The following is a 16157-nucleotide window of genomic DNA, read 5'->3' as shown; positions in this document are numbered from 1 at the left end:
CCCCCACCCCCCATCCTATTACTACTTCTGCAAATGCATTAATTGGACAATGCCAATACAAACAAGTGATGTTCTCAATTGTTATAGTCAGAATTGACTAATCCTATTTGCTGTATTTTTCTCTTGTGATGTGCAGAAACAAACAATGAATAATTATTTCAGAAAACAAGTCTATATATACCTATATATATATATGCTTCTCTCTTTACATTGACTATTGTATTCCCCCCTTCATACCTTTAATTATTCCCATTCTATTTTTCCTTCTTGGAGTTTGGGACATATATGAGTTCAAATAACACTATTCACTCCATCTCAATTCACATGACACAATTTGTATTTTGAAAATTAAAAAGTTTAAGTTTTATATATTGGAAAATTATGTACTCTCTTTGTCCACTTTTAATTGTAATGTGACGCTTTTCGAAAGTCAATTTGACTAATTTTTAAAGTTAAATTATATTACATTAATTCGATATTTTAAACAAAAAAAATTATATATTCAAAAACTATATGAAAAGTACTATAAATTGCAATTTTTTGCATATCAATATGATGAAAAAATATATTGTAAAATGTTGGTCAAAGTTCTAATAATTTGACTCTAAAAAAAAACGTGACAGTTAAAAGTAGATTGAGGGAGTAAAAAGTACTGCAAGTCACTTAATTTGTCAATTCAAAAATATTTAAAAGATATCACTACAGACTACACTGATTTTTGACAACAATTAATTAATAACAATAACTTAATAGCCATTAAATATGTATTTTTAGAGGCAATTAATACTCTTTGTAAATGTTCCTAAAATCTATAGCGATATTGAATTTAATGACAACTAATTAATATCGATAATGACTTTAACTCTCTTTATTAATTTTCATATGTATATTGCCTTTTTATTGTACTGTTATGAAAAATTACAATAAAATATGAATTTTGAAATTCGAAAATATGTCACATAATATGTGCACACATCCCTAAATATATGTGGAGAAAAAAAATCAAGTCTTCCAAAAGGTGCTTTTAATTTGTTTCTCTGTTTGTGTGTGTGTGAGAGAGAAAACAATGTATCAATCAGTATTTTCAGAAGGAACATTTCTTACACATTAGTATTTACTCCTCTTATTTCTTTCTCTCCATCTCTCTTCCTTAAATTATCACTTTACTCAACATGCTCTTTGCCCCCCTTTTAATTTATTTTTAAATTTTTTTCATTTCTTATTCAATGTCTTTAGTTTATATTAGAGCTCTGATTAAATTTAAATTACGTAATGTAAGATCCATTTCAGGATGACACTTTTAACAGAATTTCTCCATATTCAAGACTCAAATCTGAGACATCTGATTAAAGGTCAAACAATTTCATTTTCTCTTTGGAAGAATATTATGCAACAAGCACATGCATGTGTATGTACTATGTACCCTAAATTCAAAAGTCACTTCCCTTTTTGAACTACTGTATATATTGATATTTCCCTATCCATTTTTTTCTTTTTTAGTATTAATATGACATATATTTTATAAAGTAATAAATACAAAATGATTTTTTTTTTAATATAATAAATTTAATGTATTAGAAATACATTTAAAATGACTCTAGTTAATAATAAAAATATTTTCAAGACATAATGAATAATGAAGTGAATTCAAAATCATGAAATTTCACGGTGAAAATCAATATTGGTGAAAATGGCAGAGTTATGTGGTTCATGTTTTTGATAAAAGACAATAAATATTTCATAATATTATTCGTCCGAAGATAATTTTACCGTCACTCCTTCCATCCATAGTGTTTAGTAATTAATTATTTATAGTTTGAGAACATGGTTTTGCTGACTATAATACTATACACTTTACCTGTTTTTTGGGGGACTTTTTACTTTGATTTTCTCACTTTTTGGTCAACATTATTAACCCATTAACTGTTTGACATTTCTATTCTTCTACTTCTTTTCCTTTTTATTATACTTTATTCCTTTTTCAGAAACAATTTTTTTCCTCCAACTTTTTTCAGGAACTACTTTAGTTGAAACTCCACAGTATATATAATCTACATGGACGTTTGATCATATTTCATCATGACATACGTAAAGTTAATTTGCATAACTTGTATATATTTTTCAAATATCATCCATATGTAGTTTGTTACTGTTACTTAGCTTTTGCGAAAAGATCTATTTAAGTAGATGACTCGTCGGGCAAAATCAAGGAGAAAAAACATTGATAATTATCATTAAATGATAAAAGGCAAAATAAAAAAAAACATCTTGTGTTTTTTGATTAAACTCAAACAAAAATATAATATGAGTTGTTTTATGCACTAGGGATTTTACTGCCTCTAATATTTGAAGATTTTCTCCCAGTAATTGTGCCATTTTTGCTAGAATTACCAGTGTCTTGATGGATTTCCTGTCATTTAATTTGAAAAATCAAAATTAATAGGAGAATTATTATTTTTACCTAAATTGTGAAAGCAGGTTGTGCAAGAGCAATACAATCATCGTGACAAAAGTCTGAGTAATCGAAAGCATCACTAGCTGAAATTCTGATACAAGTGCAATGTAAGACATGGATCGAGTATAGAAACTTTTTCGATTAATTATGATTAAGTAATATGTATTTTCACTTTCATTTGTAACTATCTATAGAGTCATTGGTCAAATTAAACTAACACAAATACAAGTGGCTAAATAGCCATTAGAGGCACTTTTTTTCTAAAAACTTTTGTGACATAAATAACAAGAAGAAAAAATAATTTTAAACCATTCTACATTTTGGCAAAGACCAATAGCCAGCCCAATTAATTTGGGTGAACTAATATGGGCCATGGGGTAGGCTACGGAGATTAGTTGGGCCTGAGTTTAATACCATAGGCCCAGCCCAATTTAATTAGTTTCACATTGAAGTTATATCATTGTCTTTTTTTGATCATTTTATGTCAAGCCAAATAGGTTTGACCCATACCATGGCTTTAAGCTTAAAAATCTCCACTTCATATGCATAAATAACTTATCTAGAACCCATAAACTCTAAATTCTTGTTTTGCGTTACTATGTATGTAGTTTGATTAGTTCATACTATAATGTACTCCTTCCATCTCATGTGTCGTTGTTTCTAAAATTACTTGTCTCAAATTATTTTTCATTTTAGAGCTTCAAGACAATTTAATATCATTTTTTTTTCATTTTACCCTCAATAGTAATTGTTCTTGAAAATTACGAACATTTCAATTATGGGATGATGACACATAAATAAATTAAATATTTAATGAAAAAGAGGAAGATTATATCTTAAGACATAAATAAGGATAAAATAGTTAGAACCCTTCTTAATTAATATTTTTTGAAGAGACGTGTAAAAGAGAAATACGATAGATAATTTGAGATGAAGGGAGTAACAAGTAAATTAGATACACTTACCATGTGCTTGTGAGCCATATTTGCTGAAATTCTTGAAATGTGCCTTCCAAAACCTGAGCTCTCATTCATTGAACTAGTCAATTTTGCCTTCTCTTCATGAATTGACTTCCTAGCATTCATGAACTTGTCAACCATTTTGCTACCAAGAACTTGTGTTGTGCCATTCCCCTGTTGAATATTTGTACTACTTGTACTAATCTCTTGTTTTCGTCCACGCGTTACACTGGGTGAACAAGATTGTCGTTTTATTGGTTTTGTAGAAGGTATTGACGTTGAAGAAAAGGACGATGATGGTGATGATGATCCTGGTCTTTGGTTAGTTGATTGGTTAGGCCGGCCCCTGTTTGCTGACAGGGACCGATCTGTCTTGAGATTAGGTGGAGTTTCATCAGAAAATCCTGGGAACTGAGCTCCCAGGATTTTTGGCCTTCCAGCAGGGGACTCTCCCCTGCTTTTAGGTCTACCAGCAGGGGACACTCCCCTGCTTTTAGGCCTAGTGGTACTCAAAGACGACTCAGTTCCCATTGTTTTTGATAAATTGGAAGCTAAAAAATTAAGACTTGAATCTTTTTGCTTGGTTGTTCTTGTTGCACTTGATGACAATGTGTTTGATCTTTCTTTATGATCATTGCTAGTATTGGATTTGATCATTGTTGTGGTTGCAAATCTTGTGTTCTTCTTCTCTATTGATGACACATTTTGTTTTCCAATTTGTGTTGAGTTTTTTGTGTCTATTTTTGGCTTTTGATTAGGTGATGAAGATCTTATAAGAGTACTTCTTATTTTAGCTCCTCCTGCAAACTATTGTGACAAATTTAAAGTACATTCTGACGTCTCTATATCAATCATCATCTATAATAATATTTCACTATAACGATCAAGTTTTTTCTAAAATCAATTTTTTATATTATATTTAGACAAACAATATTGTTATAGAGAGTTTTGACTGTATATAAAACTTGATCATATCGAAAACTATTTCATGATAATAGTGACTTTTGAAAAAAAAATTAAAAAAATGTTAGAAGCACACACCCTTGATAGAGTAATAACAGGTTGAATAATTGGGATCTCCTTCTGAATGACTAGTTCTGGAGCATTGGCTTCCATGTCAAGAGATGGAAATAAAGGCGTAGCCGGTGGCGTTTTCAACCTTCAATTAAAATTTCAAGTATTAAGTATGAACGAATTAGACTATATCCGATCCATATTATCTGTCTTTTAAGATTTTCACACGTTGATAGACTCAACATGCTCTAATTATAACTTAGTGCAACAATATGATCAAAAGAAAATTGAATTTTACCAATCATAGTCATTTTTTCCAATTTCAGTACTCATCATGTAATCCAATCCCATTTGACCTTTTTTGCTAGAAGCCATTCTATATAGTGCATAATTCCCTACAAGAAAACAACAACAACAGATTTATTTTAGTCCCGAGCAAGTTGGGAACGACTATATGAATCCTTACTTCTCCATAAAGACGTGTCGAAAAAATTGCAAAATAAAAAGTAAAGTTATACTACCATTTGCCTCAAATTCATCCGGAACAGGGAGAAGAAGGCTAGCTAGATCACTCTTTTCGCGCTTATACATGTTCGTAAACAAAAGAAGATCTTCATCTCTATTCATGTTTCGTAATTCTCACTATCAGAAATCCCACGATCGAACTAGCAAAAGAAAATAGAATGAACTAGAAATTAGACCTAGGTCGAAATGATTTATTTTTGGACTCAAAAGCAAGCCTTTTCTAACAACTAATAACAAGTATATACTTTTTATTTCTTGTTAATTTTTTATGGCAATCTTGAAAGACAATTATTAAAATAGTACTTATTATAATTATTTAATAGTGAATGTTACTATTTGGCCGGCTAATACAAAGGAAATGTTCCAAATAGAAAATAATAATAAGAGGAAATCAATATTTGTTAAGATTTTTTTTTGTACATTTGGCATCAGTTTGTTTGTTGCAGGCCCTATTGAGTTTGATACTTCGAATCGGTTCTATGAATTTTCATCGACTATGTTATTATTTTATTTAAATTGGGATTATCAGTTTCAAATTCGAATAAAGGACGAGAATTGAAATGGATCGATAAACAACTTAAAACTAACTAATCTCATAATCCTCATATATGTATAGTTCATAAAATTCAAACTCTAATAAAAGATCTTCTGTAGTTTTCCCGTATTTTAACTAGGGGTATTTTGGTCAAAATCTTAGTTTTTACATTAAAAAGTATATAAACACTAATGGTTTTCAAAAATAGGTGTTTGTCAATTTCTTTCAAATATTAAAGGAGTAATATTTTCAAGTTAGTTTTTTTTTTGGACAAACTCGGTGTGTAAACTTTTTTATATATATTCAGCCGCATGTGCGGGTGTGAAAGAATTTTATGATCTCGATCATTCTTCTATAAAATATCGATTTTATCACTTATTCCATTTTAGAATAAAGCCTCCTTGAATAAGTAAATTCCCGGGATTCTCCAAACCAGCTCCTGGCCTTACCCAGTGACAAGCTCAATCGAGAAACACACATAGGTGATATCAAGCACACGCCACCCCATTTTGAAAGATTCTCTACTCAACCAACTCGTCCAAGTGTAAGTTTTTGTACATTGTATCATTTTATTTTTTTTAATTTTAGAAAAATAAAATTAAAAATACTCGTGGTTAATTTTTTTATTTTAAATTATTTTTAAGTTCCCCTCTTTCTTGAAGGGTTTTAGAATCTCCAATTAAGGCCTAAAACCCTTTTCCCCTTGCGCGCGCTTTAACGGCACCGGCGTAATAGGCTGAGCTCCGGCGAACTTCACCGGTAATACGCCGGTTTCGATGTTACGAATAGGTTCTACTCTCCGTGCATCACGAAGGCTCTTAAACAGACAGCTCCACTTTCAATGCCCTATAATTGCCGGAGATTCTGCAATCGCCGGCATAGCGCCGGTGCGTCACCGGAGATTCATACCGTTCAATTACAGTAGTAGTTTTGGAAATATATCTGCTTCGGCCTCATTTTTTTCCACGTTGAGTTCAAATAGCTCGATTTTTAATGCACCTAATACTGAGAGAGCTGAGGAAAATAATAGTGTTGAACCTAATTTATCAGTTGCGGGAGATGCTGGAGTTGCTTTATCGGAGGTAGAACGAGTGGCGCCGCGCTTATCTGATGGAATTTTGGATGCTTATTTAGCAATTGAGCTAGCATTGGATTCTGTAGTTAAGATATTTACTGTTTCCAGCAGTCCTAATTACTTCCTTCCATGGCAGAACAAGTCTCAGCGCGAAACGACGGGCTCTGGTATTGTTTCTCTTACATTTCTCTTCCAGAAAGTCATTCTCTATATGCTTCCTTTTTTCGACTTAGCATTGAATATTGTGAAATTTTTATGGATTCCTGAAATGAAAGTTCACTTCTTGGTGACAATATTGACCATTTAAAAAAAAATCGGGGTAGGGGATTACAAGTTGGGTAATCGAACCCTCACCAACAAGATAAAAATTTAGATAGTTGACCAACTGAGCTACTAAGACTCCCCACACTTCTTTAACTAAGGAAGCCTTGTAAAAATGCTATCTTTTACGAAGTTGTTGTTCATTAACATAAATAGTTTGCCATTAACCCAAAGGTTCCAAGAATTGAGATTTGTTTGCTAAGAAGAGGCAAGATATGGGAGACATGTTTATGGGAGTCTGATTAGTGTTTTGCGAAAGGATGGAAAAATTTCTCCAGATTCATTGGGTTCATGATTGGGAATGGAAAACAATTCGTTTTGTTCTTGGCATGATATTAGACATGGGGGACTCTTAACTAGTTTAGGATTGAAGCATGAGCAGTGACAGATTCAGAGTGTAACCTACGGGTTCACCAGAAGCCGATAGCTTTTGGCCAAGCTCTGCATATGTATTTTAAATCCACTAATATTTGATAGCAAACCTAGTTATAATTGTATTTTAATTCGAGATTGCTGTAAGAACCCATAAAATTCAAATCCTAGATCCGCCTCTGAGCATAACATATTTGATATTGTAGCTCCAAGGTTCCTAGTTGGTTGGATACGTGAACTTCCACCTTGTTGTTGGCGGTTCATTTTCCCCCTCCCTTCCCTTTGTGTATGATAACTTCTTCTTGTTTAAAAAAGAAAGCGAATACAAAGCTTATTTTTGAATTTTGCATTCTTAATATTATAGGTTTTGTTATTCCGGGAAAGAGAATCCTGACAAATGCTCATGTTGTGGCTGATCATACATTTGTACTTGTACGAAAGCATGGTTCTCCAACCAAGTATAGAGCAACAGTTCAGGCTGTTGGTCATGAATGTGACTTGGCTATTCTGGTGGTAGAAAGTGAAGAATTCTGGGAGGGCATGAACTCTTTGGAGCTTGGTGATGTTCCATTTCTTCAAGAAGCTGTATCTGTTGTTGGTTATCCTCAAGGTAATTATTTTTCTTCTAATTGATTCAAACTCTGAGGCCTTCTGTTGTTTTCCTATTGTTTGTGTGATATTATAGTGTTCATGTTTAGCAATGGGATGTTATACCTCTTTAAAAAAACTGACTATTGAATCACAACTCACAAACAGGCTCTTTCCATTCACGTTTTCTCACAAAATCAATCAATCAACTGCACCTCAATCCAAATTAATTGGGGTCAGCATTAGGAATAAACAAAAACAGCACACAAGAAAAGAGGCTCCTATTTTTATAGGATTTGATAAATGGAAGGAAATTGTTAATACGTGGAACAAACTAAGGTGAAGGGAGCCCAATTTCTCAGTAGAAAGAAAAGCAATGTGCATTTATGTGAACTTTTGTCATCATTAGGAATCCTATATATATATATATATATAGGGCTCATTTCATTCAAAAGTTCACATAAATGCACATTGCTTTTCTTTCTACTGAGAAATTGGGCTCCCTTCACCTTAGTTTGTTCCACGTATTAACAATTTCCTTCCATTTATCAAATCCTATAAAAATAGGAGCCTCTTTTCTTGTGGCAAAATAACAATCTTTTTACTTAACAATCTTGTGGCAAATATATTATACTAAATACTTGCATCTGATGAGTTCTCTACTAATCATTATGATATTCACTTTTTTCTAGGGGGAGACAATATATCTGTCACAAAAGGTGTCGTCTCAAGGGTTGAACCTACACAATATGTGCATGGGGCTAGTCAACTATTGGCAATACAAATTGATGCGGCTATAAATCCAGGGAATAGCGGAGGGCCAGCAATCATGGGTGACAAAGTTGCTGGAGTTGCTTTCCAAAACCTTTCGGGTGCAGAGAATATTGGGTAAATTAGAAATTCTTTTCCCACTTTGTGTCTCCATAACTACCATGAAGATCTAGTTCCCCTGCTTCATTTATTGCTTGCTCTACCATATATTATTTAGTTAAATATTGATGAAGAATATATGCTAATATCACTAGCATTGTCACACATCAAAGTAACTCTTCTTTTGGTTAAAATTACACTCAGCTCCTATTTTTTATTTTTTTTTGATAAAGTAAAGTTGTATTCTTCAGCAATGAGGGTATGCTGGCAACCATCAAAAAGATTTACATCAGTGACCCAAAAAAGACCAACTCAAGAAATTGCTACTAAACTTATAAAGAAGAGAAAAATTTTAAAATCTGTCCAGCATCCTCTATACCCTCCTCATTACACCAAAAATAGAACGTCTTCATACAACGCCATTTGATCTTTTGTACTGATTCTGCAGTATTTTCCATACACCTCTTGTTTCTTTCTCTCCAAATAGTCCACCATATACAAGAGGGTATCATGTTCCACCACTTCTTCTGGCTCTTACTCCCCCCTCTTCTCACCCAACAACTAAGAAGGTCTCCCCCCTCAGCTCCTATTTGCAGTCATGCTTTAACCTTTCCTTTGTAATTGTATTTTTTTATGATTCAGTCACAATTTTTCGTATCAGCTGGCTTGTTTTACATAAAATGAAAAAAAAAAAGGGGAACAACCTTTGGCTCCTCCCCTCCCTGCTGCCCTCCTATGTGAAAAAAAAAAAACTGGAAGTAAACCCAACTGGGTTCTGACGTTTATTTCCTTGGCCTGAATCTGAGTGCATTTATTCTTCTTTAACATTTATTTTTCTGCAAATCTTCTCTCCCCATTTATCATTTTTCTGGTCCGCTTGTCCTAGTTTCTCTGTCATTTTATTCTTCATCTTTTGATTCAATTCTTTAATTGGTAAAAAGATATTTCTTTAATTTTCTGAAATATGCAGACCTTGTTCATGCGTTTATGAATATGAAGCTTGACCTGTAGCCCTTTGGCTCTAGCATCATGATATTATTCTCTTAGTTGTGACATACAGTTGATGCTGAGATTTGCTTGATGACAATTAATAGTTTTAGTCTAAGTTTGTTTAGCTTATGGGAACACATAGTAGCTCTCATGCTGCAACCAGTCAAATCTAAACTGATCCGTCTTGATTAAACGATCTACTTCAGAGAAAGAAACTTCTGTTATTAGAAAAAAGAAATTACAGTCTTCTAGGTTGATCTTACAAGTTCTATTTCTGGTTGGATTTTGCAGCTACATTATTCCTGTTCCTGTGATAAAGCATTTTATAGCTGGCGTAGAAGAACGTGGTGAATATGCTGGGTTTTGCTCTCTGGGCTTGTCATGCCAACCTACTGAAAATGCACAGATTCGAGAATACTTCCAAATGCAGTCAAAAATGACAGGTGTACTTGTTAGCCGAATCAATCCACTTTCTGATGCTTGTAGAGTATTAAAGAAAGACGATATAATCCTCTCATTTGATGGTGTCCCCATAGCAAGTGATGGAACAGGTAGAATTCTCTGATTGCTCTTGCTCCTCTCTTTATTGTGATTCTTATACGCAATAGTTAAACTAGTATAAGACTCCATACTGGAGAGCCCTCTTCTTCTTCGCAGTTACTGTAAGTTAACAGACTGGAGAGTTCTCTCCTTTTTCCCCATAATTTATTGCACATGCTTTTTTCTTGCTTTAAATGTTTTTGAGGTAAAATGATGGATTAGGATGAGACGTGAATGTGGTTCTCGCTATTGGCTCTTGTAAGCAGGGTAGCATCAACTTAAAAGCATTCACCTTCTCTTAGCTTGCAACTATGAGTAACTTTTGTGACTTCCCTTGGTAAGATGGAAATCCTAGAGTCTAGGCTCTTTTCATTTTGAGTTTTCTCTTGCATGCAGATAGCTCGTAATTATACCAGAATTGCATAAGTGGTGTGCAGGATATGAGAATTGTTAAGGCTGGGATAACTTATTTTGTGCTACAAAAGTTTGCCCTTTATTCTCCATCATTTGAAGTTCCGACTTCTGAGATTGCTTATGATTTGCAGTTCCTTTCCGAAACAGAGAGAGAATCTCATTTGACCATCTCGTATCTATGAAGAAACCAAATGAAACTGCTGAACTTAAAGTCTTGAGGAATGGTGAAGTGCATGACTTCAAGATCACGCTTCATCCTGTAAGTCATTTTTATTGAACCTTCAATATTAATTGTTGTTTTCAAATGTGGATACTCCCAGTGGTTTCTCAAACTTCTGCATATATCCTCGGTGCATGTTGGCCAAACAAATAGATTTGAATTACTGCACCTACAATTAAGAAAACTGTGGTTAATGACTTAATACTATGAGGCTCTAGTAGAAGTAAAATTCTTCATTTTTACACGTTATAATGTGTAAGTTCAACAATTCAACCATTCTTACTTAGGTATCTAGAATTTCTCATCCAGTATCCTTTTGTCAGCTGGAAAACTAAACAATCTACTCTGACAAAAATAGAAAAAACAGAAAAGGTGAAAGCGGCCTTGATCAGTTTCGTTTGTCTTTTATTGTTCTGTGTATCTTCCATATGTATTTAGCGTGTGAAACTATGGTTGAACTTCGAGGCCTCTTTCACTTTTTTTCTTTTTCTACTTTTATCAGAGATCATCTTATTCTGCTGATCTTGATTTGCTTTTTCCTTCTCTTTCTTGTTCACAGTGTCTCTTTCATCTCATAGAGTGTGAGCCCGCCCTTTTGCTATTTCTATTTCTGTGATTCTCTTTTACTTTCACTTGTTATCAACATTTCATTTCTCATACTCATGTGACAAGTCTATTGCATATGTCGTCTTCTATTCCCTAATTCTTGATTTTGAAGGTAATCATTAGTACAGTTATTAAAGCAACTAAACATGAATTAAATAGTGCAAGTGAATTCCATTTTGTTATTGATTAAGTGAGAACTGAACTAATTTTGCAGGTTTTAGGAGAGGTAGAGGCCTAGGTCGACGATTAGGGTATAAGGATAGGATGTACACTAATCGTTGACCTTCCTATAGGATGATTATACCCTAATCATGACCCTAGATATAGGGACAATTGGAGGTCGACAATTCATACATTATTATTCACTGCATGACAATCCCTATTATTATTTACCGGTTAACAATTATCTATTATTGTACCTGCATGATTAGTTCATGAATTAAATGAACAACCCCCTCCAGCCCTGGAGTATATTCCTTTTCTAGGCATAGAACTAGCATGTCTAAAAGTAGTTCAGATTGCCTGGTGTTTTGGGAGTGTCACACACTGCTGTTAGAAGAATTTCAGGTGCAGGATTGGGCCGAGTTTAATTTTTGTGTTGTCACTCTTGGAGATCAGGTGCATAGAAGTAGGGTGTTGAGAAGACGACTGTACTTTCTGCTAAGCCTTCAAGTGAACACTTTTTAACCTATATGATTGTAAATCTAATGGTTTCTTTGGCATTAATCTACTGTATCTAACAACTACTAATAATATGCAGTTGCAACCTCTTGTTCCAGTTCATCAATTTGACAAGCTTCCGAGTTATTTCATTTTTGCTGGTCTCGTTTTTATTCCATTAACTCAACCATTCCTTCACGAGTATGGAGAAGAATGGTATAATACCTCACCCCGTCGGTTGTGTGAACGGGCACTTCGGGAACTACCTAAGAAACCCGGCGAACAATTCATCATCCTTTCACAGGTATGATCTACAGTTTCTTATCCTTCTGTCAAATGGAGAACTTAAATAATTTCACTCTTATAAAAAATAAAAAAGGAAAACAGAAAAGAAAAAAGTGACCATGAAATTTTGTCATGATTTCACATGCTAAATGTATGCTGAGGAATTGCAAAACCGGTGTATCCAAATGGGTAGACCTTTTGCGAGTCTATGCACTTGTAATGTTCGATTTGTTGAATCCACAGTACCTTAACCTATCACTTCCCAACTCTCTACCTGATCAGTTCTGGTTAAGCAATCTCATATGCTCAGAAATATTTCCCATGCACCGAGTCCACAAGCCTATCGACCTGATGCATGTTCAAGCACATAAATATTTTAAGTGACACTTTCTTGCAATGTGACTGAAGTCGGTTTTTTTTTCATGGCAAGATATAACGCATGTCTTACCTTGGCCAATCTATTTCATTTGGCTAACTTCATATATAACAAACTATAGATGCATTTGTTTTGTTCAGTTTTAGCTGTTTTCTTTAACGTTCACTTCTCAACATAATAATCTAACCTTTTACATAGAAATCAACGCAATATATGCTACTAACGTGACCTTTCGTAATTAATTAGGTGTTGATGGATGATATTAATGCTGGTTATGAGCGTCTTGCTGAGTTACAGGTAAAACACTCATTGCTTCTATGACTTCATTCTCTTCTTAAGAAAGACAGCGAAATGGCGCCTTTTAATCATTTTCCTCTTTGTTTCCGCGGAAATTTTGGACCATTTTGGTACAGGTGAAGAAGGTTAACGGTGTAGAAGTTCTGAATCTGAAACATTTACGTCAACTCGTGGAAGATGGTAACCAAAAGAACGTGAGATTTGATTTGGATGATGAGAGGGTGATTGTTTTGAACTATGAATCCGCAAGAATAGCCACATCGCGTATATTGAAACGCCATAGAATACCTCATGCCATGTCTATCGATCTTACTGATGAGCAAAATGCAGCTGAACTACAGTCAGCTTGCTCAACCTAATTTTGTATACCAGTCGAACCTCTCTATAACGATATGGTTTGCTGCTATAGAGGATGACTGTTATAGAGAAGTCATATTGTACTCTTCACTATTCTTTTCAATTTTTTTGTTATTTATATACGTTTGTACTTTTATTTGAAATAATGTATTCTTAATTCTTATTTATGTTAGTCATTACTTGTATGGTTTTATTGAAGAGAAAAAAAAATATATGTAGTGTCCAAGAATTTTGCGATTTTTTTTTAAGACTATTATTTATGAAGATATCGCGATGATAATTGAATTAAACAACGACGAATAACTAAAAGACTCAAAAGGTAAATTATGTTTAACATGAAATAGATTATTTGACTTATTCAATTACAAATCAAATTAGAAGATAAAAGTAAAAACCTACACTATGAATCAAGAGGGCAAATAATTAATATATATTGTAAAAAAATAAATAAAATCTATACATATACGTGTGTAGTTATAAATTTTCAATAGGTATCTATATTATTATGTGAAGGTTTTTTTTTCCTCGATTTGATTTGACTTTTCAATTTTTCGTGAATGATAGAGAAATTAAAGGAGGACCAAAACAAAAGGAGAAAATAAAGACCAAAAGAAAAACATTATTTACGGACAACAAAGGAAAATTTGAGTGGCTATTACCTTTGTTAGTTACAATATAAATAGATCAAATTCATTATCATAATATCATTATCCTTTCTATGTTCTAATAATTGTTTCCTTTTTTTCTCTCAGGTTCTCTTTTTGGTTTTTTCGATTCGATCAAAACAAAGTTTTAAAGAATCGAAAAACCATAAGAAACAGGAGAGAAGAAGTAAATAAAAAAAATAAAAAAAATGAATAATAGGTTGGGGTGTGTGCTAGCAATTTTGCTAGCAATAACCTGCAACATTTCAGTAAATGGAGAGGATCCTTATTTGTTTCATGAATGGAAAGTTACTTATGGCACCCTTTCTCCACTTGGTGTACCCCAAAAAATCATTTTAATCAATGGTCAATTCCCTGGACCTAGAATCAATGGAACATCCAATAACAATGTTGTTGTCAATGTGTTTAACCAATTGGATGAACCACTCCTTTTCACATGGAGTGGAATCCAACAAAGGAAGAACTCATGGCAAGAAGGAACCCTAGGTAACAACTGTCCTATCCCTCCCGGTACTAATTTCACCTATCGTTTTCAAGTCAAGGATCAAATCGGAAGCTACTATTACTACCCTACTACCAGCATGCACCGCGCTGCTGGTGGTTTTGGTGGTATTAGTGTCCTTAGTCGCGCTTTGATCCCTGTCCCATTTGAGACCCCTGAGGCTGACCATATGGTCCTTGTGGGTGATTGGTATACTAAGAGTCATACCGAATTGAAAAGGTTGTTGGATAGTGGACGCGCTCTTGGAAGGCCACAAGGTGTTGTTATTAATGGTAAGAGCGGAAAAGGTGATGGTAAAGATGAGCCAATGTTCACTGTGACCCCTGGAAAGACATACAGGTTTAGGATTTGCAATGTCGGGTTGAAGGATTCTATCAATGTAAGGATGCAAGGACACACCTTGAAGCTCGTTGAGATTGAAGGTTCACACACCGTGCAAAATGTGTATGAATCCCTAGATATCCATTTGGGACAATGTTTCTCCGTTTTGGTAACTGCTAACCAGGAACCAAAGGACTATTTCCTCGTGGCATCCACGAGGTTCACTAAAGACTCACACGTGGCCACAACTACTATCCGTTACGCCAATGGTAAGGGCCCCGCCTCACCTGAGTTGCCTAAGGCACCCGAAGGGTGGGCATGGTCCCTCAACCAGTTCCGTTCATTCCGTTGGAATTTAACAGCTAGTGCAGCTAGACCTAACCCTCAGGGATCTTACCACTATGGTCAAATCAACATCACCCGAACCATCAAGCTAGTCACCTCAGCTGGTCAAGTTGACGGTAAACTCCGTTATGCCTTGAACGGTGTGTCCCACGTGGACCCCACTACGCCAATTAAGTTGGCGGAGTATTATGGTGCAGGGGACAAGGTGTTCAAGTATGATTTGATCAAGGATGAATATGAACCAAGTCCAGGACAAGCTGGACAAGATAAAATCACAGTTGCACCTAATGTGGTCAATGCCACTTACCGCAACTTTGTTGAGATAGTTATTGAGAATCATGGCAAAAGTGTTCAATCATGGCATTTGTCAGGACACTCATTCTTTGCTGTTGGGTAAGTTTCTCCTTTTTATCTTTCATCAAATTCATAATTACATCATCTAACTTCTTACCGTCAGTGTTAGAAATTTATACTTTAGGGATTCAGATTATCAATAAAATGTCACATTGGGATTCGAACATGCATGTGACCTAAAACGATTTCTGACCACCCCCCTCCCTATTTTAAACAGATCCAGAATTTGAAGATCATCGATTCTAAAGAACAATTTCTGAATCCCCTTTTGCCACACTATGACCTAAAATAATTTCTAACCTCCCTTTCCTCCCTATTTTAAATAGTATCAGATATAAAATTTGAAGATTATAGATTCTAAAATTTATAATATGTGCAACTTACTTAGTGGACTTCTCAACAAATATCTAGGGTTTTGAACCAAAATTACTGAATTCTACCAATACTGTACTTTCATATATGATTTTTCAATGAATGATCAACCCCCCCCCCCCCCCCCCCCCCCCCCAAC

At 34.3% G+C, this 16157-nt stretch overlaps 3 protein-coding genes across 3 annotated transcripts in view; 2 read left to right on the top strand and 1 right to left on the bottom strand.

The window, feature by feature from the left end:
- Positions 1 to 2314: 2314 nt before the first annotated feature.
- LOC107061627 (uncharacterized) lies at positions 2315 to 5019 on the bottom strand. Its single transcript, XM_015311220.1, has 5 exons — positions 4950 to 5019; positions 4727 to 4823; positions 4456 to 4573; positions 3421 to 4221; positions 2315 to 2410 (listed from the first exon to the last, which is right to left on the bottom strand). The coding sequence occupies exons 1-5, from the start codon at positions 5017 to 5019 to the stop codon at positions 2315 to 2317; spliced, it is 1182 nt and encodes a 393-aa protein (XP_015166706.1).
- Positions 5020 to 6123: 1104 nt separating this feature from the next.
- LOC102598400 (protease Do-like 10, mitochondrial) lies at positions 6124 to 13531 on the top strand. Its single transcript, XM_006353176.2, has 8 exons — positions 6124 to 6730; positions 7621 to 7866; positions 8537 to 8732; positions 9996 to 10255; positions 10790 to 10917; positions 12245 to 12448; positions 13052 to 13102; positions 13219 to 13531. The coding sequence occupies exons 1-8, from the start codon at positions 6265 to 6267 to the stop codon at positions 13459 to 13461; spliced, it is 1794 nt and encodes a 597-aa protein (XP_006353238.1). The 5' UTR covers positions 6124 to 6264; the 3' UTR covers positions 13462 to 13531.
- A 765-nt stretch (positions 13532 to 14296) lies between these two features.
- Positions 14297 to 16157, top strand: part of LOC102586624 (L-ascorbate oxidase homolog) — a 2630-nt gene continuing 769 nt past the window's right edge. Inside the window, exon 1 of the mRNA XM_006353224.1 lies at positions 14297 to 15685. Within this exon, the coding sequence (XP_006353286.1) occupies positions 14313 to 15685 (1373 nt within the window). The 5' untranslated portion in view covers positions 14297 to 14312. The remainder of the gene's footprint in view (positions 15686 to 16157) is intronic.

This window comes from Solanum tuberosum, unplaced genomic scaffold, assembly GCF_000226075.1.
Source record: "Solanum tuberosum cultivar DM 1-3 516 R44 unplaced genomic scaffold, SolTub_3.0 scf00152, whole genome shotgun sequence".
In the NCBI taxonomy this organism is placed as follows: domain Eukaryota; kingdom Viridiplantae; phylum Streptophyta; class Magnoliopsida; order Solanales; family Solanaceae; genus Solanum; species Solanum tuberosum.
This window is presented reverse-complemented; position numbering and strand designations above follow the sequence as displayed.